The sequence below is a fragment of the Hippopotamus amphibius genome, chromosome 3 (genome assembly GCF_030028045.1).
Source record: "Hippopotamus amphibius kiboko isolate mHipAmp2 chromosome 3, mHipAmp2.hap2, whole genome shotgun sequence".
NCBI classification, from domain to species: Eukaryota; Metazoa; Chordata; class Mammalia; order Artiodactyla; family Hippopotamidae; genus Hippopotamus; species Hippopotamus amphibius.
Window position 1 is genome coordinate 38,759,334 of NC_080188.1, and position 27,070 is coordinate 38,786,403.

At 33.3% G+C, this 27,070-nt stretch overlaps 1 protein-coding gene across 5 annotated transcripts in view; it reads right to left on the reverse strand.

Annotated features, from left to right (window-relative positions):
- Positions 1–27,070, reverse strand: part of EPHA5 (EPH receptor A5) — a 320,729-nt gene that overhangs the window by 36,857 nt on the left and 256,802 nt on the right. For 2 of the 5 annotated variants that reach the window (XM_057728861.1, XM_057728860.1), the window contains exons 9-12: positions 13,251–13,316; positions 3,838–3,905; positions 2,460–2,585; positions 1,586–1,771 (exon numbers count right to left, since the gene is read on the reverse strand). In XM_057728861.1, the coding sequence (XP_057584844.1) occupies positions 1,586–1,771; positions 2,460–2,585; positions 3,838–3,905; positions 13,251–13,316 (446 nt within the window). Of the gene's footprint in view, positions 1–1,573; positions 1,772–2,459; positions 2,586–3,837; positions 3,906–13,250; positions 13,317–27,070 lie in introns of all 5 variants that reach the window. The other 3 variants (XM_057728863.1, XM_057728862.1, XM_057728859.1) reach the window with 2 other exon arrangements.

Sequence of the window (27,070 nt, forward strand, 5' to 3'; positions counted from 1 at the left end):
TATCACTAACGTCCTTTCAAAGTCCTTCCCCTCAGATAGAATATAGTCCCATTCAAATTCTGATTTCATTTTATTGTATCTGTGACCATCTCCCTCACATCATATTCTTACTTAAAATATTCCTCCCCATTCATCACAAGGCATGATTTTTGTAAAATATTTTAATTTATTTTATTCCTTCAAAAAATATTTATTTTCCTTGTCTCTGTGTCCCTGCCTCTTACCTTTTTTAGGCATGTACTCAACTGGGGGACAGAAACACATCTAAGTTTGAAGAAACCCACGTCTGCAGGTAATTTTATTCCTACGTTACATTCCTCTATGGGCATTCTTACTAGAGATGTGTATCTCTTTTGAGACATGGAGAAAAACAATCTGCCAGCAATACAGGCTGATTCAAAAGCTCTGCCAGTCACCAAGAGGATACTTTTACCTAAGGTCTTTTTCTTTTGTGTTTTCAACTGTGACCTCCTGTGAATGAATCATGTTTTGGGAATTAACTGGTAGTAAACCAGGTAAATTTTTTGTTGTTTTTTCTTTTGTTTCTCTTTATTGTGAAAAAGTTGTTTGTATTGTTGCTTTTGGTTTTTGTTTTGTTTTCCATATTTAAAAGCTAACTGGCATAAATGGATATCCAATCAATTGAAATTACTTGTAGGTTGAGAACATTTATTAAACATACATTGTTGCTATGCATATTTGGTATATATAATTTAAAACTTGATTAACTGCGGATGGACATTGAACCAATGCTTGAAAAAAGTCTAAAGAGAATTCCTTGCCAAATGTTTCAGATGATTTTACAAAGTGGTACATAGGGTATAAGGGATAAAGGAAGGACAGAGGATGTATAGGAACGGCAAAGAAAAAAAATGGATTAAAAGAAAATAAAGGCCTCAGCTATATGTCACATAAATACTTTATTGGGTGACTGAAAAATTATTTGAAATCCTTATATTCGGAAGCTCAACACATAACCACATTTACAAGACACTAACAAGAATTTGAGAGACGTGAAATTCTAGATATTTCTGAGTAAAAACAGGATTTGCTTTAACAAAATAATATCTCAAGGAGCTTTCCCAGTCTTCTGAGGCTACTGCTTTCCTTAAAACTATTAAAATATCTCAATGAAAAAAATGAATAAAAGAAATACATCTGGCTATAAAGAGCCACTTAAAAGGTGGCAGGCACCTATGGTTACAGTAATCCTATTAAATGTTAAACTTCAGTGCCTCAATCAAAACTTTGAAGTTAATATTTCATTAGGATTTAGTGAAAGAGCCAAGAGGAAAAAAAAATGATACTTTTACTGCCTCTTTTATCTGGATACATTTTCTCTGGTGCTGAATTCATAGTAAGTAAGTTAATACAAATATTTCAAATAATAGAAATTCAGGTTCATGGAAGATCAGCTTTGACAAGAATGTACTAAAATATAGGACAAATACTATTAATATTAGGGAAATTGTTAGTCACATTATTATGGCCAGTTTTCTCTCTATCCTGAATTGATAATAACCTAATAAAATAAATTCAAATATTTACGATTACTCACACATGCATAATTTGCCACTGTACTTACTCTTGGTCACAACACCTTCTAAGTGAATGATGTTAGGATGGTCAAACTGCCCCATGATACTTGCTTCACCCAGGAAATCTCTGCGTTGCTTTTCAGTATAGCCTACTTTAAGGGTTTTAATTGCCACAGGTAATTCTCTTTTTCCTGGAAGTTTCAAACGTCCACTACAAACTTCACCAAATTCACCTTGTGATAAAGATGTAGAAAACACACAAATTCATTACAAATCTTTACTCCATCAGTACTCTAAAGTTCTCTTAGAGTAGTGAGGTTTAGATAAAACAGAGTTAAAGGGGAGTCCAAACTTCCTTATCAATGTTACAAGAGATTAATGGTGCATTGGGACAAATCATCTATAGGTTATCATAAGACACATTGGAGGTTATTAGTTTCATCTGTCTCCCCCGTGGAAACCTTAATGGAAACATTAGAAAGAAACTAAAAGCAACTGACTGAAAATCACTTCTTCCTTCCTTGCTTTCTACTCTAGCAGTGACACTAATGAGAAGAGAAAAAAAGAAAAAGTCATAGTGGGACAAAAAGGAAGCAGTCTTAAGGAAGAGATGATTCATAGATAGAATAATTGGGTGCTTGAATTTTGTAAATACTTTGGGGTATTACAAATTATATAAACATGTGAAATATAATAAACAGTAGATGGTGAAACACTATGTTTGAATATACATTTTTGCTGGTTTATTTTTTTTCATAAGCCAAACATTTGTTGGTTTAAGTATGAGCCAGGCAGAAGATAGTATTAAAATACAATCTTTACAAAAGATTAAAAACATTCTGAGTTAGATCAGGACATTGATACACTACATTCTATAATACAAACACAAGTTAAAAGTCCGAGTTAAACACACTGTCTTACCCGCTCCAATAACTCTTTCAATGGTGATGCATGAAGCTTCTATCTCCTTGGCAAATTCATGGACAGCTTGATTGGGATCCTCATAGGTATGTGGATCAATATAAGTTCTTACTCCTGGCAGTTTAACTGTAAAAATAAATGGGCATTAAAATAGAAGTGCTTGTGATGGATGAGTGAAATGATAAACATTATTAATGTGCAACTATGGCTTAAATCCCTAATTCCTAGAAGTGGCAGAGCTGCTATCTCACTTTTATAGTTTTAGGAATCTGGATTGTTGGCATGCACAAGAAGCGTATATGTGACTACATATTTGAGTAAGTACATCTTTCAACAGTAATATTCAGGAATCAGTCTCTGAGGCAAACTAAGACACTTTTGTTTACTAAACTAGACAATGAAATGCTATTGGTTTAGTGGTTGGTTTGTTCTCTTGTACTTTACTTAAAATCTCATCACAGATGATTTTAGGTTTTATACAAATAATTTAAAATAACTTTTCTGGTGCTTTGGTCCTATAAGGCTGACATAGACATCAAGAGAAAGAGAAATTCACTCTACTGTTACTGTATGGCAGTATACAAGTCTCTTATGTTCTGTGAGCCTCAGTTTCATCACATTTTAAAGGCTACTAATATTACCCACACAGTATTTTTTGATGATAAATAACAAAATAAGATAGGACCGTGAAAACAGAATTTAAAAAGCTTTGCAGCATGTATTATCATTTCATGATTTTGACTTTCATGGTCATGGCAGAGTGACAAAAACAAACAAAAAAAAACCCTCTTTTTGTCATTTACTTGGCAAATCAACTCACAGTGTACTATTTATTTAAAAAAATGTACATATTAAAATAATAATGAAATTAGAACTCAGGCTAATTTTTAAAGCTTACTATTAAAACTACATTTCTTAAAAGTGTAGTCTCTTTCAAGTCACTTGAACCCAGTTTGCTGCTACAGGATCTGCTCAGGGAAATTCCTACCAAAATGCTAAAAAAAGAAAAAATTCATTCATTTAATCTGGTAGTGTTATTTAATGACATATTTCTACTGACTGTTGCTAGGAATTAGAATTGGCCTGGAAATTTGGTTTGAAATATAATAGCTCTCTTTACTAAGCAGAAAGTTTTTATTTTAATGATTGTAATGAAAGTATGCTTTAAAGAATTGAAGAAACCACCCAGCTGTTACCTAGGGTCAGCTGGCAACACCACAAGACCACATATATGCTTTAGAAGAATGTACCAAACCACACTTTTTAACACAATATTTTGGTCAGTTATTACAAATCTCTAGCCTGAAAAGAAGCCAAAACAACAGTAAAGTCTCCCCTACTTTGTTTTAGTTTGATTTTTTTTTTACAGTTTGCTTACTGTGCCCATTATGAAAATGCATCTTTTCCTCTTCTGGATCTTGTTTTGCTTTGCTGTAACCACACCGCCTGGAACAGAGTAAGCTACGATTAGCCACATCTCCCAGTGGTTAATCACATCAAGCCCAGAAGCATGCAACACAATTGAAATGACTGCAACCTTATGTGTTTTTCACACCAGCAGTATGAAATAACACCAACACTCTTTTGGATAAATTGTATTTCAGCAGCTAGTATCCCTCACTCTTGCCCAGATTTCACTGAGAAGTCTGAAGCTCTCCAAACCTATTTTTAAACATTTCTTCATCATATACCATACACCAGACATTTCTCTGTTCCCTTTCTCTTTCACCTTTTTTTTTTTTTTGCCACCTCACAGGCCCCTGCCTTTTTTCAGGATGAACTGCCCCAAATATGTCTCTGATTCAAAAGTCTCCTCCTTTCAGCACCTTACTCTATTATTTTATTTATTTCTCTTGTTTTGGAGTCGTTGGTGTCTCCACTGGCTCTTTCCCACTCACATCCACTCAGAGATCACTATCAAGTTCACCAAGATTTGCAACCCCTCTCAGCTCCACTCCCCAACTTAGTCTCTGCTGTTTTTCTCTGCTTACTGATTTGCAAGTCCTTTTAACCCGCTCTTATTACTTACAGAAAATCTGTCCCTCTAATGTTCACTGATGACATAGTCATCTCTAAATCTAATGACTTTTTCTTAATTTTTAATCATTATGATGGATTGAAATTCCTAACTACTCCTCTTCTGATGCTTCTTGCTCCTCTTTTCATTTATATGGACATTTTCATATGTCCTCTGCCCAAACTTCTCTGGTTCTCTCCTGTCAATCTATCCATTTCCATCCATTTAATTAATACCTCTATCCTTCTGGTTTTTTTCTTTTGAGAATTATATTCTTATTCCGCATAGATTTAGAAGGATATTTCACTGGCATTCAAACTCAGTAGATCTGAAAGAGAAATAGTCTCTTTCCCTTTACTTTCAATTTTTTTTTCTGTTAACATCTTTTTGTTTTTGTTTTTCTTCAGATCTCTATTGGAGTATACTTGCTTTACAATGTTGTGCCTGTTTCTGCTGTACAACAAAGTGAATCAGCTGTATTTATACATATATCCCCATATGCTCTCCTTCTTGAGCCTCCCTCCCATCCTCCCTCTCCCACCCCTAGTTTCAATCTTGATCTGCTGCCTTCTTTTCCTAGTAACACGTCCATGGTTTGGGTACCTTAAGATCAAAGCCCTATTCTTGTGTACCTCACAAATTAGTTGCCAAATCCCAAGAATTATATAACATAAAAGTCTTATGATCCACTTCTTCCACTTCACTAGCTCTACTTCTTCTTCAATTAAGGCCTTGCTATTTCTCATTTGGATTACTATCAGTGCCTCTGAACTGATGCCCCTGTATTCTGTAACTGCTTTCCTAAACTACACTAGACATGGCTGTAGCCAAATTCCCATATATAAGGCAATTTTCTATTATGTTAGCTCTCTCCTGCAACATCTTCAATAAAATAATAAGGTAAGGTTTCCTAAATGTAGCCCCAATGCACATTTCCTACATCATCTCTGAGATATTTCTGCATGTTTCCATATGTTCCTACATACTGGTTCCTACACTTAGGATGCTCTTCCTAACAATTTCCAGTTTTCAAAGTCCAATTCAATTGTTGCCTTCTTCATGTTTTTTTTTCCCCCCTAATATCCTGGCTTAATGCAATCTTGCCCCCTCCAAACCCAGTTGCTTTCTGTATCCCTTTCATGGTGTGACTCCCATTCTACAATGCAACATAGTCATCTGAGAATGTTTTTTGGTTCTCTTGTTATCATTGTTAGTTTCTTAAATGGCAGCAACTACCATTCATCTATCAATTTCTGAAGTGACCTAGCGCCTGGCTCAGAGTTAGCGCCAGAAATATTTGTCACATTGATGAATGAATAAATGAATGAGTGGATGATATTCTGATTGAATCTATACAATGACACGTGTTTGGAGAGAGAATATGCTGATGAATACTAAAGTACGTGAATAACCATATAACATGAAAACCACTGACCAAAAGAAAAATATTTAAATTACTTTTAGTGAAACTCTAAGGAAGTGAATTTATTATTCATAAGCTCTTATAACAAAATTGAGTTTATTAAAAAAAATTCATTTACTTCTGCATAAAGAAAATACAGCCCAAATGTCAGATTGACAAAATATTTTCATTACAAAGTTGACTGAAAACTACCATATGATGTAAATGAAGTAGCCAATTGACATGCACTGAAGACTGTTCCTTGGTTTCATATTCTAAAATGTTTATTAAATATGTGTATATTTTGATATAAAAATGAAAACTATTTTATTCTCTATATTTCCTTGTGTATAAATTATATATATTATACAAAATAGATAACAAAACCTGTTTGTGTGCCATTTTTGAAAAGATTACAGCTATATTAATTTTATCATGTTAAATAAAGAACTGGCAATTTGCAGCTAGTAAAATTTGAGTAAGCTTGAAGTAATATACTTAATACATATAGTGCTCTTAGGTGAGGAAAATTACACAATGAGGAACTGGTGGCTTTTCAAATTTTATTCATATCACATAGATGGATTTGTCTTAAGAGCCCTTAAGACATCTTGAATCACCTCACCACAGTGAAATGGAGAGAAAAAAACAGATATATGATATCATCCTGAAATAACAGTTGTTCTATTCAAGCTGACACAAGTTATTTTAATACATTGTTCATATTTTTTAGATATTACATTATTCTTTCAATCTTTAATGTATGTGCCTTTAGAGAGAAGTTATTGATACTGTTTATTTTTACCATTGTTCTAAATATAGTTGTGTGAAATAATCCTGAGATTTAAGCTATTTAAATAATACTGACAAAAAAACTTTGTTAGAGGAATTTTTAAGAGACCTAAAAGCATACAAATGCTTGCAGTTTACATTAGAAAACAAACATCCTTTCCACCTTCAACTCTCCTACCTTCAAAAAAAATTAAGCTTTGAAACTTGTATCCTCCAATAGTCTTTATCTTTAAATAAGCTTCATGGATATGTAAATTGCATGCAAATGCATCATATGAAAATGGAAATAAAACTTTGGATTTCTTCTAAAGAATGTTTTGGGAATGCCTTGGTGAGGAGCAGTTAATGTTTTAATACCTAGGGTGAGAGTCAGGAGGGCAATAGGAAGGAGTTATTTTTGACTATGGGCATCTCTGGAGTTCTATAACGTATATGGCTGCATGTCACATTAACATAAAATTAAGTTCTGGAACCCCCCAAAGCATCATTAAAATAAACCTCAACAAGATACAGCAAGTAAAAGTGCAGCTGGCAGAGACCGGCACTCAAGCAGTGGTTCAGCCTCGCTAACAAAGCATTGCAGGAAGCCTGTTCGTTCAGTATCATCTTCTGTATCTTGTCCAGATGCATCATTGTAACCCATCAGACACTAGAGTCAATAAATATTGCATTCTGTACATAAATTACAATTCTTATCTTCTGGAACCCATTCCATACACCCCCCAACAGAAAAGAAACAATTTCTTCATTTTGCTACAATCACAATTTTAATGAACTTTGATATTGTACTAAAAATATCTGTGGTGCAATGAGGAATCATCTAGCCATTTATACTTACTTTCTTCTAGAAAACAATGTTATTTTATCTGTTAGTAGTAGAGGTGGATGTGAGAAATCATATTAAATGTAAGCATAAATCGTATTCATAAATGAATATTTATTAAAAGTTATGAGAGTGATGCTTCCTATATAATATATAAATGACTTCATGGGTAATTTAGAAGTCAATCTATTTTCCCCCATTCCTATCCTAAAGATTTGAATAACACAGCCTTGATGATATTAATGCTGATCTTAAAAACTTGGCCCAAGCCATGACATCTAAATTTGCATATCTGAAATTTCCACAAGACATGAAATAGTAAACAATCGTCTTTATGAGTGGATGAGGTACCAATGAGTAATTTAGTTCTTGGATATAAATTAAGGATTTGATAATAAATTAGAGGTATGAATGTTGAGCCCTCCAGAGTACCAAGTGAAGCACAGAATCAGAACTTCACTATACGACACCATTATGGACAATGAGGAAAGATGAGTGAATGAAAAAGCAAAAGGAGACTGTAGATCCTTACTCCACAATAACCTCCACAAAATCTGATTTTTCCATTGCTTTAGCCTACAGAAAAAAACACTGAATAAGCACTTTTTTTCACCTTAATTCTAAATAAGGTGGGGAGAGGGGGATGGTGAAAGAAGGAATGGTTTTGCATTTTGGTCTCTGAAAGAGTGAGCATATGTACTCCCTGGCTCAGAAATGGACATGCCTATAACTATTCCTCTATTGTCCAGATGGATTAAGAAATGCTTTACCGTACTTTAAAGCAAAAATATTCAAAAGGGAATATTGCAGCAAACAGAGTCAGTATGTTTTGCTTATGAAAAAGTTCCTTGTATTATAACCTGTTTTAAAAACACATTTCTCCATATATGCACACTCTCTTGTTATGACATAATAATGACCTCAACCATCATATAGTGTTGTGTTTAAGAATTTTATTGTTGGATCTTGAAAAAAATAAGTTACAGTTTTTTGGGGGGGAAATAGTTTCACTTTGAGTCTCTCCAATGGTAAAGTCGTTTTAATAAAAGCTTAGCTAACACAGCCCCCATAAAATAAAGGAGCATATGAACATTAGCTTATTAATATATCTAATAAACACTGAAAATAGATTGTTTTATTTTACAGGACCACATTCTTCAATAAGAATGTGAGTGCAAATGCAGTAAAATGGGACATTGGATGCATCGGCTGTGTTGCTAGCATTTTTATACTAGGGTACTGGATTTTGAGTTCCTTACAGACACATGTAAGTTACATTAAAAAATGCAATTGATTTATTATTATTTACTGAAAATTCTCAGACATACTTCTCAAAGAAAATGTACACATTTTGGAAAACATGCTTTCCTTGGATAGGGGAATGGAGTGATGACTATACTACACAAAATGAGGTCATAGCTTGCTACGTTTCCATCTCACATTCTTCCAAGGACACTAACCACCCTATGATTAATGGCAATGTGAGAAGTTAACTTATTTCTTATTTTATGCCTTATATATCATTTTTAATTTCTATATTCTAAAAGACAACAAAGAAAACTTAGAAATAACTCTTCCAATATAATGTAGTACATATGAACTTGTAATTTTTTTTCATTAATAAACTCTTCAAATCCTTTTAGAATTAGCAATAAGAAAGACGTGAATAATTGGAAATACTTCAAAAAACTCAAAGATGAATTATAGACTCTTCATTATTGAGCTAAATTTTAATTACCATAGAATTTTGACATAAAAACACATTTCATAAAGTATGACATGTAAGTATTGTGTCTCCTTGTTTTCAACAAATTTTGTTCTAATGCGAGAGTAGGTAATTTCCTACTAATTTTTAAACTAGTTCATGGATGTGACCATTGGATTTCTCAATTAGAGTAGTCCCACTTAATATCTCCCATGGTCTGATATTCCACAGGCATTATAAAAAGGGATTTGGGAGCAGTTCATGGCAAGCCCTCAACTGGAATATATTATATTATCTCTCTATACTGTGGGCAAACCTCACATCTGCCTGCCATGAGCACTTTAAATGGCTGTCTAGAACTATAAGGATTATTTTATTTTCTATGTCTTTTCTCCTAACTCTATAAAGTGGAATAGTACTTCCAGATACCTCCTGGGCAGAAATCTGTTGAAGATGAATGAAATAATCTGTTAAGTGTATGTAAAAATAAAACTTTACTTACTTCAGATTTCAAGAAACTTTCAGTTAATACATTAACTTTCAGTTAGCTCATTGAAAAATCAAGATAATAATTGTTTCAATGTAATTCAGTCATTTTGGTCAGAGAAATATGTTTTGTTTTTGTTTTATTCCCTGAATTATGAGAAGTTAGAGTTTATTCCTTGTGTTTCTGATTTTAAATAGTATTAAAAATAAACAATAATTTCTAAAAAATGAGGTTGATTTCCTAAAATCACACAGTAGGTAAATGAACAAAACAAGAATTTAATATCTCTATTTTCAGAATAGTGAACTCCATTTCACTTGCCACATGAATCCCTCAGAAGATGTAGTAAGTGATATAAAAACACTGGAAAGCTTGAAACTAATGAATGAAGAAAATAGTCTAACATAGGTTTGAATTTAAGAAATGCAAGAAAAAGCTACTTTGAGACTATGGGAAATTTCAGAAGAACTTATAACAAACATTATGTTATAAATATATATTGGTTTCTGTAAGCATAAACAAAAATGAATATCAAGGGGTAAATAATAATATTATTTTAGAAACTGCACATATTAATATCTTATTTACATTGAAGAAAATCAAGTCAACACTGGATACTTGTAAAACCAGATGGGGTGGGGGTGGTAGGAAAGAAACAATGACTAGAGCCTCAAGCCAGCTGTGGTATGAAGTCAAAGCTCTCTGATAAAAAATACCTCTGCTAAAAATGTAGGCAGTCTTGGGGAAGGGCTGCCTAAAATCTAGGCGTCTGGTTTTCATTAAGACATATTACAGAAATATCTTCCATTACTGGGTGGTTCTCCATCAAAGCAGAAAGAATATTTTAAAAATTAACATTATGCATATGTGTACAGATTTCACAACAAAGTAGGCAACCAGAGTGATGAAAAATAATTTGAGGTCAAGGACAGTAACATGTAATTACCAATTTCATCTTATAAATGGCACACCAGCCATTTGAAAAATAATGGGGCTTGGTTTCCCAATGGGAACTACGAGAGTAAAACTCAGAACTCCACAGCCCTGCAGAAGATTTAATATAGCTGAATTGCAGAACTAAGGATCTACAGCAATGGTTTTGAAATTATGTTTTTCAGACCCTGAGATGTCCACAAGGTATATTAAGATACTTCTAAAAGCCAGTATATTTACAGTGGGCAACTTTAATATATATGCATTGTATTATATTAAGGTCAAAATCAATTACACATATTCATGAGTGGTTTTTCAAGCAATGAACGAGATACCAAAATCTCAAAATGTCTAACCTCTGCTCTGTAACTGTAAATATGTGTGTTTAAAAATGATGACAGAATGTTGCTTGGAAATTATTTATGTGATAAGTGATAATGCTGATATGATTATACATACAAAATTAGGTGACAAGATCTTAGGTCAAGATTTCTTAATATTTTACTGATTCTAGTAGGAAAATTCTTCTCAGCCCTTAATTTCCAATGATTTAATCTAAACAAATTGCATCTTTAACTGAAACCTCATAGTGACTAGAAATTATAAAATGGAAATTGAGAAAGCAGAGGAATAAAGACATATTTAGCTTCTAGTCTTCCTAATTAATAATTTTGAACAACTTTCTTGCTGTCTAATTTATGTAAGCGCAATTAAAGTTTGTTTCTTTTGTTTTATTTTGTTTTATTTTACTAAGAATGCATTAAAAAATTCTGGCTCTTCCATGAATCTTTGCACACAAATTGTTAGCATTTTACTGGGTACCTAAGCACATTTGTGGCTAAATAATTTCTGTTTTTTGTGCACACATGCACACACAAATACACATGCACACACACAAACACACTCATTGAATGAATAATTACTGATATTATTTGAAGAAAGATGTTGGGGAAAAAATTGTTTTCTTAGGTTTCCTGGTGTGTTATTTGTGAAGGAAGTGTTCCACCTTCCCACTTTTCCTCTTTTATTTGTTCATTTTATAAACTCCCTGAAGTCAACTACACAGTAGAAAAAGATTCTAATTTTTAAAAAATGAAGCAATCTAAATCCAGCTAAAGTTAGTTTTCACCAATACTTTCTAAGTCATGGCTTCATAAATGTTCATACACCCATTAAGATATCTTTGAGGCTTAGTTCAAGGTACATCTGGATGTCATTTTTCTTTTTTTCCCAAGATGTAGATTCTGGTTATTCTGCTTCAGTGATGATTTATCTCTTATAAAAACCATATTTGAAAGTCAAGTAGAATGAGCAATTCAGTGACCATTTTTAGGATTTTTTACAGAGCAGTAAAAAAAAAATAAAACCACAGTTTCAAGCCATTTATATTATACTTCAGTCATTGCCAGGTTTTCAAGCCTTTTTTTGGTTTTACTCTGTCACTGAAGCCCCAGGCTCATATAAGAATTTTTCTAAGTTAGATAATTAGGAACAAATCTGTACTTTTGTATTAACTTCAAAAATTTTTTTCAAATATAAAAATTTCAAAAGATTGAGAAAAAGATCAATGAATCTTATAAATCTGTGTTTGTTCATGCACGCTTGTTCTCAGAAGATCACTGGTATCCATTCTCACATCTATGCATGTGTGCACACTCATTTACACCACAGTTTTTGGAAGCAACAAAAGTTAATTTACACCTAGAGAATACAAGTAACAATTTTAAATGACTCAAGGCAATCCTATAATTCTCTAAAATGCATTTCAGTTCTCTTCTTGGCAAATTTTCTGCTATAAATAATAGCTTAATATAGTAGTGGAGGGATTTAGACTCCTTAATCTAGACAGAAATTATCTGGAATATTTCACTTTTTACAAGGTAGTTCACTATTGTGTAGGAGTTCCTCTAAATCTCTGAAGAGATTTCTCTGGTCTTATATTCTAGCCTATTGTTTTAGAGCTATAGCCCAGATATATTTAGTATTTGTATTTGTAAATAATTAAGACTATCCCATTTGGACACTGATCCCCAAAATGTTTTTACTTAACTGGTATCAAATTAGGAATACCATTTCTAATATATGAAATAATTCATGCTTAAAACTATTAAGTAAACCATTTAAAATTACATGTGGTTCTATTCTCCAATGCCACATATATCTGTAATTATTATGAAAATAGGAGATCCCACTTATGTTATGGTCATTTCATGGTTCTGGGAGACAGAAAATGTAACTTCACCTTGACAGAAGTAGTTTTCTACTTCCACATATGATATGGTTTTACTCTTGATGGAGCAACAAAAACAATGACATGTTAAGTGTAAAACAGACGTTACGATCTTACAACTTCCTAGTTTAAATCTGGACCACAAGTAAAAGCCTTGGAAGAAAAGTATGAATGCTTGACAAAAGGGTGATATGCTATAGGCATATTTTATTTGGAAGTATCCATTGTGAAATCACTTAAGATTCTTTTCTGGGACTCAGTTTCATTCTTATTCTTCTGTTAGCGTGTAACTTGCGTACTAACTATTAAAATGTACACAAATGGGAAAAAAAAAGGAATGCTGACGATAATACATATAGGTGGGACAGCACATGGGAGTGAAAGCAGGAGGGGAACACTAACCATATTAGGCTTGGATGGGCAACAGCGCACAGGGAAGAAGCCCTTCCACAGCCACAATCGCAGCAACTGAAAAGCAAACAAGAGAGCCCAAGATAAGGAAGAGATCCCACTCCCTCGATATAGCATAAAGACACTACGAATTTAGACAGGTGTCTGCTTTGCTTTTCAAAAGCAAAAATTCCTAAATGCATATAATTAATTTTTCCACAATGCCTTTCAAGTTAAGAAGCATTTTATGGATTTAAGAAACAGAGCTGTATTAAATATTTTTATTTTACTTAAAAAGCTTATTTGGTAGGAAATATAATGAGCCAATGTATTTGATTATCTGATTAAAAAGAGACATACAAATAAAAATGTAAGCCCATTTGAATATATCTTTCCTCAGAAATTTTTGCAAAATTTATATTCCGAAGACATGGTAAATAGCCCTGTAAATAAATGTTTTGCATAGAGGTTACAAATTTAGGATGGAGAATAATGCCTCACTCATATGACCCACTGATTTCTTATGCATCATTTATGCAGTGGCATCATTTATCACAGATTATTGAAAATGTTATGACTTCTCCAATCATTTATGGAAAGCTACCAATTTAAATTTACATTTCCAGATTTTAAAAATGTATATCCATAATATATTTGCAGAGCTATTGCTACATTAAAAAAAAACCTATATATAATACATGCACTTTTCTGGATATTGCAAGATTCAATATTATTTTAAATTTTCCACATATTCATAGCAAAAAAATCCAGAAAATACCAAGTAAATTGTTTAATATAATGTACTTTATTGCTAGAAACCAAATAAACTAATGGCAGAATATAACATACAAGTCATTTAGTGCGTCAATGCATTCACTTTCCAGTATAGTTTATAAATTGCACTTAGAGTGATTTCAGGACAACTGTGGGATGATCTCAGTAATGATACCACACACCAGCAGGCCTAGACTTTTATCTAAACTCTATTTTGAACTTTAATTACTTAAAATGTATCTACTCTATTTTACATCAAATAAGAAGAAAATACAATATAAACATCCATATATTTGGGAATGCTAACAAAGGTGGACAAGTTTTTCCAAATTAAATTTCAATGGATCTTTTTCAAAGGAAAAATAGGCAATGTTCCATATATTTTCTTTGAAACATTGACAATACTTTAATTTTCCCACTACTAAGTATCTGAGAATTTGGCTGTTGCTAAAATGGCAACTGTGACATTTATTTCCAGATTGACTATTTGTTTTTCAAAAAATATGCCAAATAATTATTTTCACTGTAAAGATATTGAAAGTCAAAGTTACAGTATATCAAATTGCTAAAATACTTATAAGAGTAGTAATGCATCTGTAAACTACTTTGGCAAATCTGGATATATTTCCTTATCATTACATTTATTTCATTAATGTCTTTACTGATATCTTAGATATGTTAACTTTCCTATTGCTTCCATTTGTTTCAGCACTCAGATCTGGGGTTGGTAAACTATGGCCCATGGGCAAAAACTAGAACACCACTTATTTTTGAAAGTACAGTGCTATTGGAACATGGCCACACTCATTATTTATTGTATATGGAGTCTTTTGTGTTGTTATGGCGGACTTAGGTAGCTGTAACAGAGAACGTATGGCCTGCAAAGCCTAAAACATTTACTATTTGGCACTGTAAAGAAAGTTTGCCTTCCTCTTTTTTTTAGACTATTAGTTTTGTGAGATGAGGATGATTCCTTGACCTTGTTTTTCCTTCACATCTTAAACATAATTAATGACAAATAAGTAGTTTCACTGTAATTGGTATTACCTAATGGTACAATTATCTCAATTTACTGATAGCTATTAATATGGAAAGTTTGTATATATGTGTTTATTTTGAATAGCACAGTTCCAACTCAATAAATAATAGATTGTTGACAAATGTATACGATCATTTTTTAGCAGTTAAAAAAAGATGATGTCACCTCCTAATAAAGTACAGACATCCTTCTAGTTGAGTGTGCACAGGTTATAAAGTCATATAGAGTTGCGCTTAGGAAAGCAAGACCTTCACTGTGATAGGCTATTACCTATAAGAGTTTGTTTAATGCTTGATCAGTGTTCTAAGACTCAGAAAATACACTAATGATTCCAAAAATAATAATATTTTATCCAGTCCTCTTCATTTGAAAAAATATAAGGCTTTTGTCTTACAAATTAATACATATACATGCACATACCCACACACAATTTACTATAACACCAAATTTACAAATTTTAGTCCTGAAGAATTTAAATCAACTTACTTATCATTAGATTTCAAATTTATAGTTTTTAAAAAGCTTAGTCCAAAAATCTCAAATCATGTAAAATCAAACACTTATACTTCTATTTTTTGAGTCATTTTAGATTTGGTACTGATACTTTCTTTGACTTGTTTTAAGATGGCATAAATAAATACCCTGGGTAACTTAGTTAACTTCCTTGTGTTTCAGTTGACAGCTATAAAATAGGGATAAAAATGGATTCTATCTCATAGGTTTTGTGAAAATAAAGTGAGAGAATATATGTATTCACTTAGATAAGTATCTGGCACATCATATGCTTGGGAGAAAAGTGATAGCTATCACTCTTAGTAATATCATAATCAAAGTGATAGAATAGAGTCTCATTATGTCAGAGAAATTTATTTTTTCATGATCAGTTTAATATTACCATACTAAGTATTTCCATTTATAATATAACTAAATATCTAGTTACATTCAGACTAATTCACATAAATACAGATGGCCAGTATAATTTAAAAAAAATCGCTTCCACAAAATACATTTTCTAATGGTTTAGTGATCAGAGCATACTGTGCATTAATTGTCATTAAGAAAATTAAAACTGAAGCTCCTTTTCTATGAATATCTGAAGTGGAATAGTAATCCCCCAAATTACTCTTTTTAAATAAACTCCGAGGATGCTGTCACAGTAGCACTTCGGCACCAGATGGTATAAAAAACATGTTCTTTCCTTAATCAATAAATACTCAAAGTACAGGTTGAAAATGCTTACAAGCCTCAGAGATAATTTAGAAATAGAAACCAAAATGTGCTAGAAATAGCAGCCAATCTAATTTGTGTGAGCTATCGTTCAACAAAGTCCATCTGCATTTCCATCTGATTTTAGCACCTGGAAATCTGTAAGTAACTGGATGCAGCTAACAAGATCATTATTATCCAAGTTTAAAATAGTTTAGCCCTTCCGGACTTAATATCAAAACTGCAGATCTTTGTTTTAACAAGATATTTTGATTTGTCCTTCCGAAGATTAAAATGTGATAACAGAAGCTTTCCAGATCCAAAGAAGGTTCAAATGAAATTACTTTAGCCAGGTCTTACACAGAGTTGATCAATATATGCACCAAGTGTGTCAATGTAAGTAAGATAACCTCCCTTCTACCCAAGAAAGGTGATTATAACTTTAGGGAAGAAATTCTCAAAGATACTAGATCAGAGAAACAAGACTACGCTGGGATAAATGATGACAAATTCGTAAACAGAGATCATACAAGTGGATAAGAAAAACACTAAGATCTCAAAAGATAAATGAGACAGGCAGAAAGAGTAATTCCACAAAAGAAGTACTTTAATTAAATGGAGAGTATTTTCAGTTTACTGGTTAAAAAAATAGGAAGAAAATGAAAAGGTGGCATAATTTACCCATTTTATTTTATTTTTTTCATCTTTATTGGAGTATAATTACTTTACAGTACTGTGTTAGTTTCTGCTCTACAACAAAGTGAATCAGCTATATGTACCCATATGTCCCCATATCCCCTCGCTCTTGAGCCTCCCTCCACCCTCCCTATCCCACCCCTTTAGGTCTTCACAAAACATTGGGCTGATCTCCCTGTACTATGCAGCAGCTTCCCACTAACCATCTATTTTACATTTGGTAGTGTGTGTATGTCAATGCTAGTCTCTCACTACATCCCAGCTTCCTCTTCCCCCAACCCCCACCGTGTCCTCAAGTCTGTTCTCTAATCTGCATCACTATTCCTGCCTCACCACTAGGTTCATCACTACCATTTTTCTAGATTCCATGTATATGCATTAGCATATGGTATTTGGTTTTCTCTTCCTGATTTACTTCACTCTGTATGACAGATTCTAGGTTCATCCACCTCACTACAAATAACTCAGTTTCCTTTCTTTTTATGGCTGAGTAATATTCCATTGAATATATGTGTTACATTTTCTTTATCCATTCATCTGTTGATAGACATTTAGATTACTTCCATGTCCTGGCTATTGTAAATAATGCTGCAATGAACACTGTGGTACATGTATCTTTTTGAATTATGGTTTTCTCCATTTTAAATAAAACAGTGACAACAACAAAAATGATGGTACTTAGTGCTGGAGAAAAGACTGTAGGCCACAGTGAAAAGTACCACCCACCTGTACTTCAGAAAACAATCCTCCAAAACTTATTAAGAGTGATAAAAATGCCCTTAGCTTTTGACACCACTGGCTAGCAAAACCGTTAAGATCATGGAGTTTGTAGCCAAATTAGGAGCAGTCCTGGATATATACACTACTAAATGTATAACTTTTGGTAAACTAGTCATTGATGTAAATGAGATAAGCAATAGAAACTATACCACATAGGGTTGCTTTAAAGAATGAGTTTGATTATACATGTAAAGCTTTCTGCACTGGCCTGGGCTCACAGTCAGCACTTAAAAAGTTCTTAACTGGTATTATTATAATAACATGGACTTATGGCAAAAAGTAAGGTGTTGATAATATGCATAAGGCTGGCTACAGACTTTAAAGGAACCAATGCCCAACAAATATTTTGCAGTTAACAAAATCTATTTGTGGAGTCTATGGTGCAATAAAATTAATATAGTATAATATTAAATTTTTTAAGCATTGGGTAAAAATTAGTGTGCAGACAAACAAAATGATGGCAAAAAAGTATATAAAATCTTTAAGAACTACCGTGTTGGAGTGTTTCATGAATTTGCATTTTTATGGGACAATTTTAGTTGTCCATGATTTCAAATTTTTTTGTGGTTATTTCACTTTGTAATTCTAAGAAAAAAAAAGAACTCAAATAATTCCAGTTATGATGCTGATCACAATATACTGTCATCTACACCGTATCAGTTTTAAAATGCTAAAAATAATTTAAACATATAACAAATATTTACAACAAAAGAAGCTTTGGATATTGTTCAGTGGTAATTAGCACTGACAATGCTGTTTTATACATTTCTTAACATATCTCATAATGCAATACCTTTTGCATCTGTGTCAATTTATTGTCACTCTTCTTAGATTTATTATTGATTTTCTGATGAAGCTAGGCTAAAACTGAAAACATCCTTTGTAAAAACTGGGAAGGAGATAAAAAGCATAATTATAACACATATGGTTCCCAAACTCTAAACCTCAGTCTCCATACTTCTGACAAAAAGGCATAAAACTATTCTACAAGAGGAGGTAATGCAAAATGGTTGGAAAGAGGTTTTGTTTTTTTTTTTTGTTTGTATTTTTTTTAAGTGTGTTTTTGAGTAACTCTGAAGGGAATGCCACATCTACAACACATGCATAAATTTACATGTGCAATCCAATCACTATTCCCAAGTCGCAGTCTAGGCAAATTGGAATAGGATATAGTTATACACAGTAATTTTTTAAATCTTTTCCAGTTGTCTGCTTCCTTCCTACTAAAGAGCTTCTTATCACTCACCAATGATCATAGCTGTCTCCCTATTAATCCCTAGGATCCCCTATCAAAAACTATCCTATCTGAGCACTAGTCCCTGGTAGGTGAGTTTTGAAACATCAATGGGTCTTGGTCTTACCTAATCAAGTTCCAGTGCTGGCACTTTCATATCTTGCTGTGAAATAATAAGAAATATATATATTGGTCTCTGCTCCCAGTCCCTGACTCAGAACTCCTAAAACCCTTGTTAAATAGGGGCACTAGGAGAATCTTTTGTTCTAACTTCCAGTTCCTGATGCAGAGCTCCTAAAATGCTTGTAATTTCCTAAGTTATAAGAGCACTAGGAGCATCTCTTGTTCTAATATTTAGTCTTTGACTCTGGATCCTGACACAAAGCTCCTAAATCTCTTGCAATTTCCTGGGTGAGAGGAGTGTCTTTTGTTCTAATTAGGTGATGCTTGGTGGATTGGTTGCCAGGAAGACCAAGTCATGATTAGAAACTTGAAATTTTGAGCCTTACCTCTCATTCTCCAGAGAGGGGAGAAGGGCAGGAAATGGAGTTAATGATTCACTACGCCTACATGATGAAGGCTCCATAAACATCCCTAAAGTACAACCATGTACTGGAAGGGTGGTACACCTCAACTCCATAGGATAAAAGCTCATGCACTTGGGACCCATATAGACCTTGTCCTAAGTATCTCATCATCTGTCTGTCTATCTGTATCCTTTATCAAATCTTTTATTGTATAATCAATGGGTAAACGTAAGTCGGTGTTTCCCAGAGTTCTGTGAGTTGTTTGAGCAAATAATCAAATCCAAGGAGGGGGATCATGAGAACCTTTGATTTGTAGTCTAGTCAGAGAGAAGCTGTGGGTAGCTTGTGACTTGCATCTGAAGTAAGGGACAGTCTTGCACTGAGTCCTTAACCTGTGGGGTCTGTGCTAACTCTGTTTAGTGTCAAATTGAACTGAATTACAGGACACCCAGGTGATTTCACAGGGAATTGTTGATGTGGAAAATATAACCCCAGATATCTAGTATCAGAAGTCTTGTGATTGTGGTGGTAGTGTGAAAGTAAAGGAGAAACACACAACAGGTCTTTGTCTTTCCAACACACTTGCTTTCTCCTGTTTCCTGTTTCAAGCCTGAAAAGTGCTGTTGTAATATTCATCCTAAAAGTAAGAACCCTGGGACTCAAAGACAGGGAATCACTTTCCCAAGATGGCACTCATAACAAGTTGTGGAAGTAAGATGTGGGCACCAGTTACTGCATCATAGTGTATGCAGTAATTTCCATATCTTCCAGCTCCTTTCATTTCTACCCCTCCCCCATGTTGAGCTCTGCCTCCCTCTGTTGAAAATTTAAATACATTTGCATGGGGAACCTTGTTATGAATGCTTCTTTCTTCCTTCACGAATAGCCAGTTACCAGGTTTAAAAAATCTGATAAATTTATTCTCAGTAAATTACATACAACAACTAAATTGCCCTTATCTGAGTCTAGCCCTTACTGTAGCAAAAAATACCACATTTTGTTTTAAAGTATTAAAAGATGAATGCCTTAAAAATACTCAGTGATCCAAATGCCACTCCATTATTCAAATGCATATATAAAATAAAGTAAATCATGTAAGTGACTGAGGTAAACCTTAAATAAATCATATATATTTGTGGATTTCTAAAATAAAAACAAACCCCCCAATTCTACAAATCTAAGTGTTCCATGTGCAGCCATCCTTTTGTCTTAAGGATGTCACAAAAATAAACAAATTCACCTCAACTTACTCTGATGACAACTATTAGGACCTAGGAATATCAAACTATATGAAAGTGATACCAAGCAGGACCTGTGGGGCTCCTGGCACAAATGCCTTTCTGTGTCCCCATTTCTTGATTATAGGAAATAATCTTCATTCAGCCTCCATGACCTTCCCTGAGTTCCAACGGGCAGGTTCAAATATTGATAGATGCTAATTACAGAAGGAAGGGGATGCAGAGACAAGGGAGGAACAGTCAAGAAACAGTAGTGCAGCCTTGGGCAAAGTCCTGGTTCCCCCTCAACGTATATATACATATACATTCCCCCTCAATGTGTATATATATGCATATATATATACACATATGTATATACAAACACACATATATATGTAACAATATCTTTGAGCTGTTTTGCAAATACTAAAACCCCCACCAGGTGGGAGAAGTTAACTGTATGTTGCCCACAACCACATAGACCCCAGACCAGTTGGAACCAGAAGGTTGATGAAGCTGACTCCCACTTACCTCACCACCAACCAATCAGAAGAATGTCCACCAGCTGATCACACCCTCTTTGAACCATTACTATAATACTCCTCACTACCCCCTCAAGGTCAGGACACACAGTTTTGAGGGTATTCGCCTGCTGTGGCCCCCTTTGCCTGCTATTCTTTTCTACTTCACCCCAAACTTTTTCTACGACATTTAATTTGGTGTTGCGGTACAGAGGCCAGATTTGGCTTCAAAAGCAGGAAGAAAACTTGAGGCAAGTTATCTTTAGACTACACTTCAATTGGTTTATTTCCCAAGCTATACTTTAATGATGATTCACTGTACTTCTTTTAACCATTCTAATGGGCCAGAGAGATCATTATAAAACAAGCTCTTCTTCCATAAATACCACAGGTAAAAGGACTGATGCAACTAGCAAATGTTATTGAACATGTTAGATTCAGTTTACTTATTTCAGTATATATTTGGGGACTCAAAATGAATTTCACCAAATACTAACCACATTTGGAAACTTTTTGCTACAGTGAACACAATCATTCTCATTATCTGCAAACATTTACTGAGAATCGATGTGCTGTGTTTTAAGAATAAGAAATTATATACAAAAATACTTTCTACTCACATTATATAATGATTCTAAACCTGGCTACAGATTAGAGTCAACTGGGGAGTTTCGGAAAAAAACAAAGTGAAACCCAATGCCCAGGCCTCACCCCAGAAAAATAAAATTAGAATACCTTGACTGTGGGGCAGAAACATTATTATTTTTCAAAAGCTGTTAGTTGAGTTTCTCCAGGTTGACAACCACTGATCCAATAGGTACTCAGTAAACACTTGTTGTATTCAATGATATGTCTTATAATAGTCTTAGGGGAATTTACTTAATGAATACAAAGGAAAGGCTTGGAATTAGCATATTAATGGTCTGCATGCTAATAAAAACTTCTAAAGTGCCAGAAGGTGCTTTAAAACAATTTGTTGTCTGGTAAGTACTTTAAATAATTCTCCTGCAATTTGTTTACAGTGTTAATTTATATTATCTACAAACGAAGACTGGTTTAGTAACTGTAAATTTCATCCTATCCTCTATCTTTTTAAATCACAAGTTTTTTTTCTCCAAAACATTTAACTTTACAGGTTTCTCTCAACTGCATGTTCAATGATTATAAACCAGAACTATGAATACATATCTTTAATTATATATATGTATTATATATATTTATTTATTATATTTATATATGAGGACTCATGCCATTAATGAGGCAGGCAGGAAGGAAGATGACACTGGGGAAGGTCTCAGGCAGAGTTTGTGGAAGGCCTTGTAGACTGGCCTGAAGAGTGACAGGAACCTGGACATGTCAGGCGCATTCATGTTTACATGCCTTCCCCATCACACACACTCTCTTGTAAAATTTCTCCTCATCCTCCAGGTCCCACTCAAATTTACAATTTCTGTAACAATACTTCTGTACCCCTTAAGGTAAAATAATAATATCCTCCATTCTATTATTGCATCAATTAGTTAAAAATACAACACTAATTGTGTTATGTTGAAATTATCTGATTGCATGACTATCTCACCATTAGACTATTCATGCTATGAAAGCAGGAAGCACATCAAAGAATTAAATTTTATCAAAAGAGCAAATTCTACAGGTCATCAAGGTCAGAAAAACCTAGTGAGCCCATAACAAAAGAGGTAAAATGATCCATCCAGTACTTATGTTAAAGTCTGCCCAGTGTGATATTTCGAATGAGAAAATCAAATTGTTTCAACTTTTCACGCATTTCATCATTTAATTTTTAAAATCTTATTCAAATTTACAAAACAATGTCAGTACTACGAGGGTGAATCAAAAATTATCCTCACTCTGGCTGAAGAATTTAATTAACTTTTAGCAAAGACAAATACATCATTTTTTGGCTTAATCGCCTTGCTTTTCAATACACTTTGTCCATCTGTCAACAAGCTTTCATATTCCCTCATTAAAAAATGTTTTAGGCTGAGCTGTGAGCCAGGAATGCACCGCTGTCTTCACTTCTATTTAGAAGTGAATTTTTGTCCTCGTAGGTCTGCTTTCAGGGGACCAAACAGGTGAAAGTCCAATGAAGCAAAATCAGGACTACAGAGAGGATGCTTTAACATCTCAAAACGAAGTTTTTGCAGTGTCATGTGGGCAGAAGTGTGCGCACGTGCACACCCTCAGGCCACAAAAATGAATCACTGCATGCTGCTGTTCTTTCGTGCAAATCACTAGTGAGGTATCTATTTTTCTTGCACTGCAGTTACAAATGAACTGATGTAACATGTTCAGAGCTGCACAGCAGTGACTGAGGAGACAGTAGCCTTGAAAGGAAGGCGCTGATAAGACTGAAGCCAAAACAAGTTTTAATATAAATGGAGTGCGGATAAATTTTGACTCACCCTCATATATTACTATACACATGTGTACCTATGTATATTTGTACGTAGATAGTCATATATACATGTACATATGTAAATACAAACATATGTAAGCGCACTTTAGATATGGCCAATAAAACACTAATGCTTTTAAAAAATACTTGGTCTATGTACTCTTGTCAAGTATACATGATGTTTTACATTAAACCTTCTGAAAACTCAACTCTCTCTTAAAGTAGCAAATAGGAAATGACATTGTAGGTTTTATATAGGTAAGACAGATTACAAATTTTCAAGCTGATATCTAACTCAAAAACTGGCAAACATGCAGGTAAAAGAATAAGCTTAAGAACCACTAAAAATGCAAAAAAATATTTTTTTCAACTTCATCTCAACCTCACTCGCCTACCCTCTTTTGCTTTTTCCTTACCTCTCCCTTTCCTTCTCTGGCATTGTAATGACATATTGTTTCTTAAGTTATTTGATAAATCAAAATCCTTCTTAAACAATTTCAATCTTCTAACTTCAAAATTATATTGTTTCTTTAATAAACCAATGAGAGTCAAGGTGATGCTGATTTGAACTAGTTAATTATATGATCACTTAGTAAAAGGAATTCACTGTATACTCATGTCTATAATCCTTACATTTTTTTCTCCTCTTTAGTTTTTTAAAAAATATTGAACATTAAGCTTATAAAAAGACTTGCACTGCTATTTAGTGAAATGTATGAAATAAGAGACTGAATATACGAGTGGACAATGATCAGACCAAATAGAAAAATAGAACTCTGACCCCGAATCTGTAGCAACCTGTCCAGGAAGCCAAACTACAACCTCTGTAGTAATTGACCCAAATGGTCAGAACTTTATCAATAAATGCCAGTTTCCCTAAATTTTGTCCCTACTTCTAACATGGAACCAACTAGAGGAAGCCCAACCAGTCACACAGGATGCCCCACTTCTGGTTAACCCACCTCCAGCTGCCCCAGGCCAATAACCTCCAATCAGGGCATACCTGAAGCCTTCCTGCTTTTCATTATAAAGCTTTTACACTCCACTGTCTGCCTTTGGGTCTCTGCCAAATTCAGGGGATGGTGGCTGATTTTCTTGCTATAGCAAGCTCTTAATAAATAGCCTTTGCTTGTTCTCATTTGGGTGTTTTTTTATGTCCACAGAAGAGATAATCTTTACTAGTTCCATAAAGGAAAATTACATAGATTCATCTTTGCAATCAACCACTATCTTTGTTCTGTTGCAGCACAATAATAGTGTTGATATACAAAATACTGAATTGTGTTTCTCCTGCAGGATGACACCTCCACTGAGCAGACATCAATTACCTCCATTTCTAGAAGCCAAAAGTTACTACAAGCTCCTTCCACTGAACTTCTCCTTCCCAGTCATTTCACAGCTGAATCTGGTCTATGTGCAAGCCTTCTCTGAGAGGAGCACACGACTGTCATGACTAACTTGATTGTGCTTATCTATTTTAGGTTTTAATTCATTTTGAGAGAAGTAGAGATGAAAAAGCAGGAGAAAATAAAGCTGCAAAAAAAGTGATGCTAATTTTGTCAGGTTAAAAAAATAGAATATTTTAAGCACAGCCTGATAGTAACATTTGTTTTTAACATTCCTTTGTCCTAATGAAGGTGTAATATTAATTAAAAATATGAGTGGGTCAAAAAATGGGAAGAGAATAGTCAAAGAAATAAGCCAAATATATAAGTTCTGATTTATTTAGCTCCCTCCATTGTGGCTGCTAAATAATTTTCCAAAGTTGAATCACATCTATCAGCATTAAACTTATAAGGCAGAGAAATCAGGACTAATGTTTCATTTAATTACATCACTCACAAATAATTAAAGTAACCAGGGAAGTATGCTGAAATTATTAAAACACAAGGAATGTGTGTGTTTTGTGATGAAAAAGTTATGAGAATTGAATTAATTATGAGAATGGTTTAAAAGAAAGCTAGAGGTTCATTTTCATATTGAACTATTCAAATTCCATGTAAATATATTTTGTTTTCTATTAGTTTTGGCCAGTAGTATCAAAATCATGTATTATGTTAATTGTGTTTAAAATTAAATACAATGGTGATAAATGTTAACTATTTTAATATATTATACACATATTAATATATAACAACAGTGGTTAATTATAATTACAATTGCCTTATATACACGCAATGGTGTATACATGTATGTGTGTGTGTATATATATACATGCAAAAGTACTTAAGTCAAATGTTTATAATCGTGACCATATGTGATTTCCCAATATGAATTTGTCTGAACAAACATTGAAAAATATTGTTAAATTATAGTATTTAAACTATTATGATCCTGGTATAAACTAGAAGAATAGGTTTGATAGCCCAGAGGCAGTATAGATAAAAGAATATCTACATAGACACTTATTTAGTATATGCTGCATGTAGAGACCTATAGCAGTATCAGGAGAGGGTGATAGACAGTGCTGGTACTTATATAAGTCTACAGAAAATATCGATTTAGAGCCCCAACCACATAATATTAACATTTTTTGTATCTAACGCAAAATAAACATTATTAAAAAAGCAAACAAATCTTGCCACTTCTAATGATATAGTTTCATTATATGAAAAGCTAAGATCCCACTAGCCTACATGGGTAGAGAGCATGTACACATAATTTACAAAATAGGTAATAAAATAGCTACTTCCTATACTCATTGGAAATATATTAATGATCCTATTAATTCTCAAAAATATAAAGTATGCAATTAAAAACACAGAACTATTTTTCTCCTATTAAATTAGCAGAGACTGACTAGTTTGTGAACCACCAGGCAATTTCATGCACTGCTGGGGGGAATGGTAATTGTACAATGATTTAGGAGGACCATTTGTCAATATGTATCAACAGTCATTAAAACATTCATATTCATTGACCCTTACTTTGAATTATCTAAATGTGTTCTAGAATATTTGAGATAAAAAAATAGCAACTCTCTTCCCCTAAACCAACACAACAAAAGAAAACAAACAAAACAAAAGGAAAAGCATATAGGAAAGGTGAGATAATTAGAATATCAAAGAGGAAATAATTTTTTGCTTTTAAAATATTTTCACCACACAGGAAATTTTTATATTATAATGTTAATCAAAGAAACAGGAAAAAAAACTATAAATTTTGAACTCAAATATGTATATAAAATATCTTAAATTTATACGGCAAAATATTAATATTGATTACCTCTGGTAGATATTTATGATTGATTTTCTTTCTACATTTTGTCGTTAATGTTCTATATAATGTTTTTGAGAAAATTTAAATATGCATACATAAATGAAATAGCAGCTAGGAAGAAATTGGGACAATAATTGTAACTGTGCCACTAGGTAATATGTAATGTAAAAAATCAACCAAAATGTATAGGATAGGCAGACAGC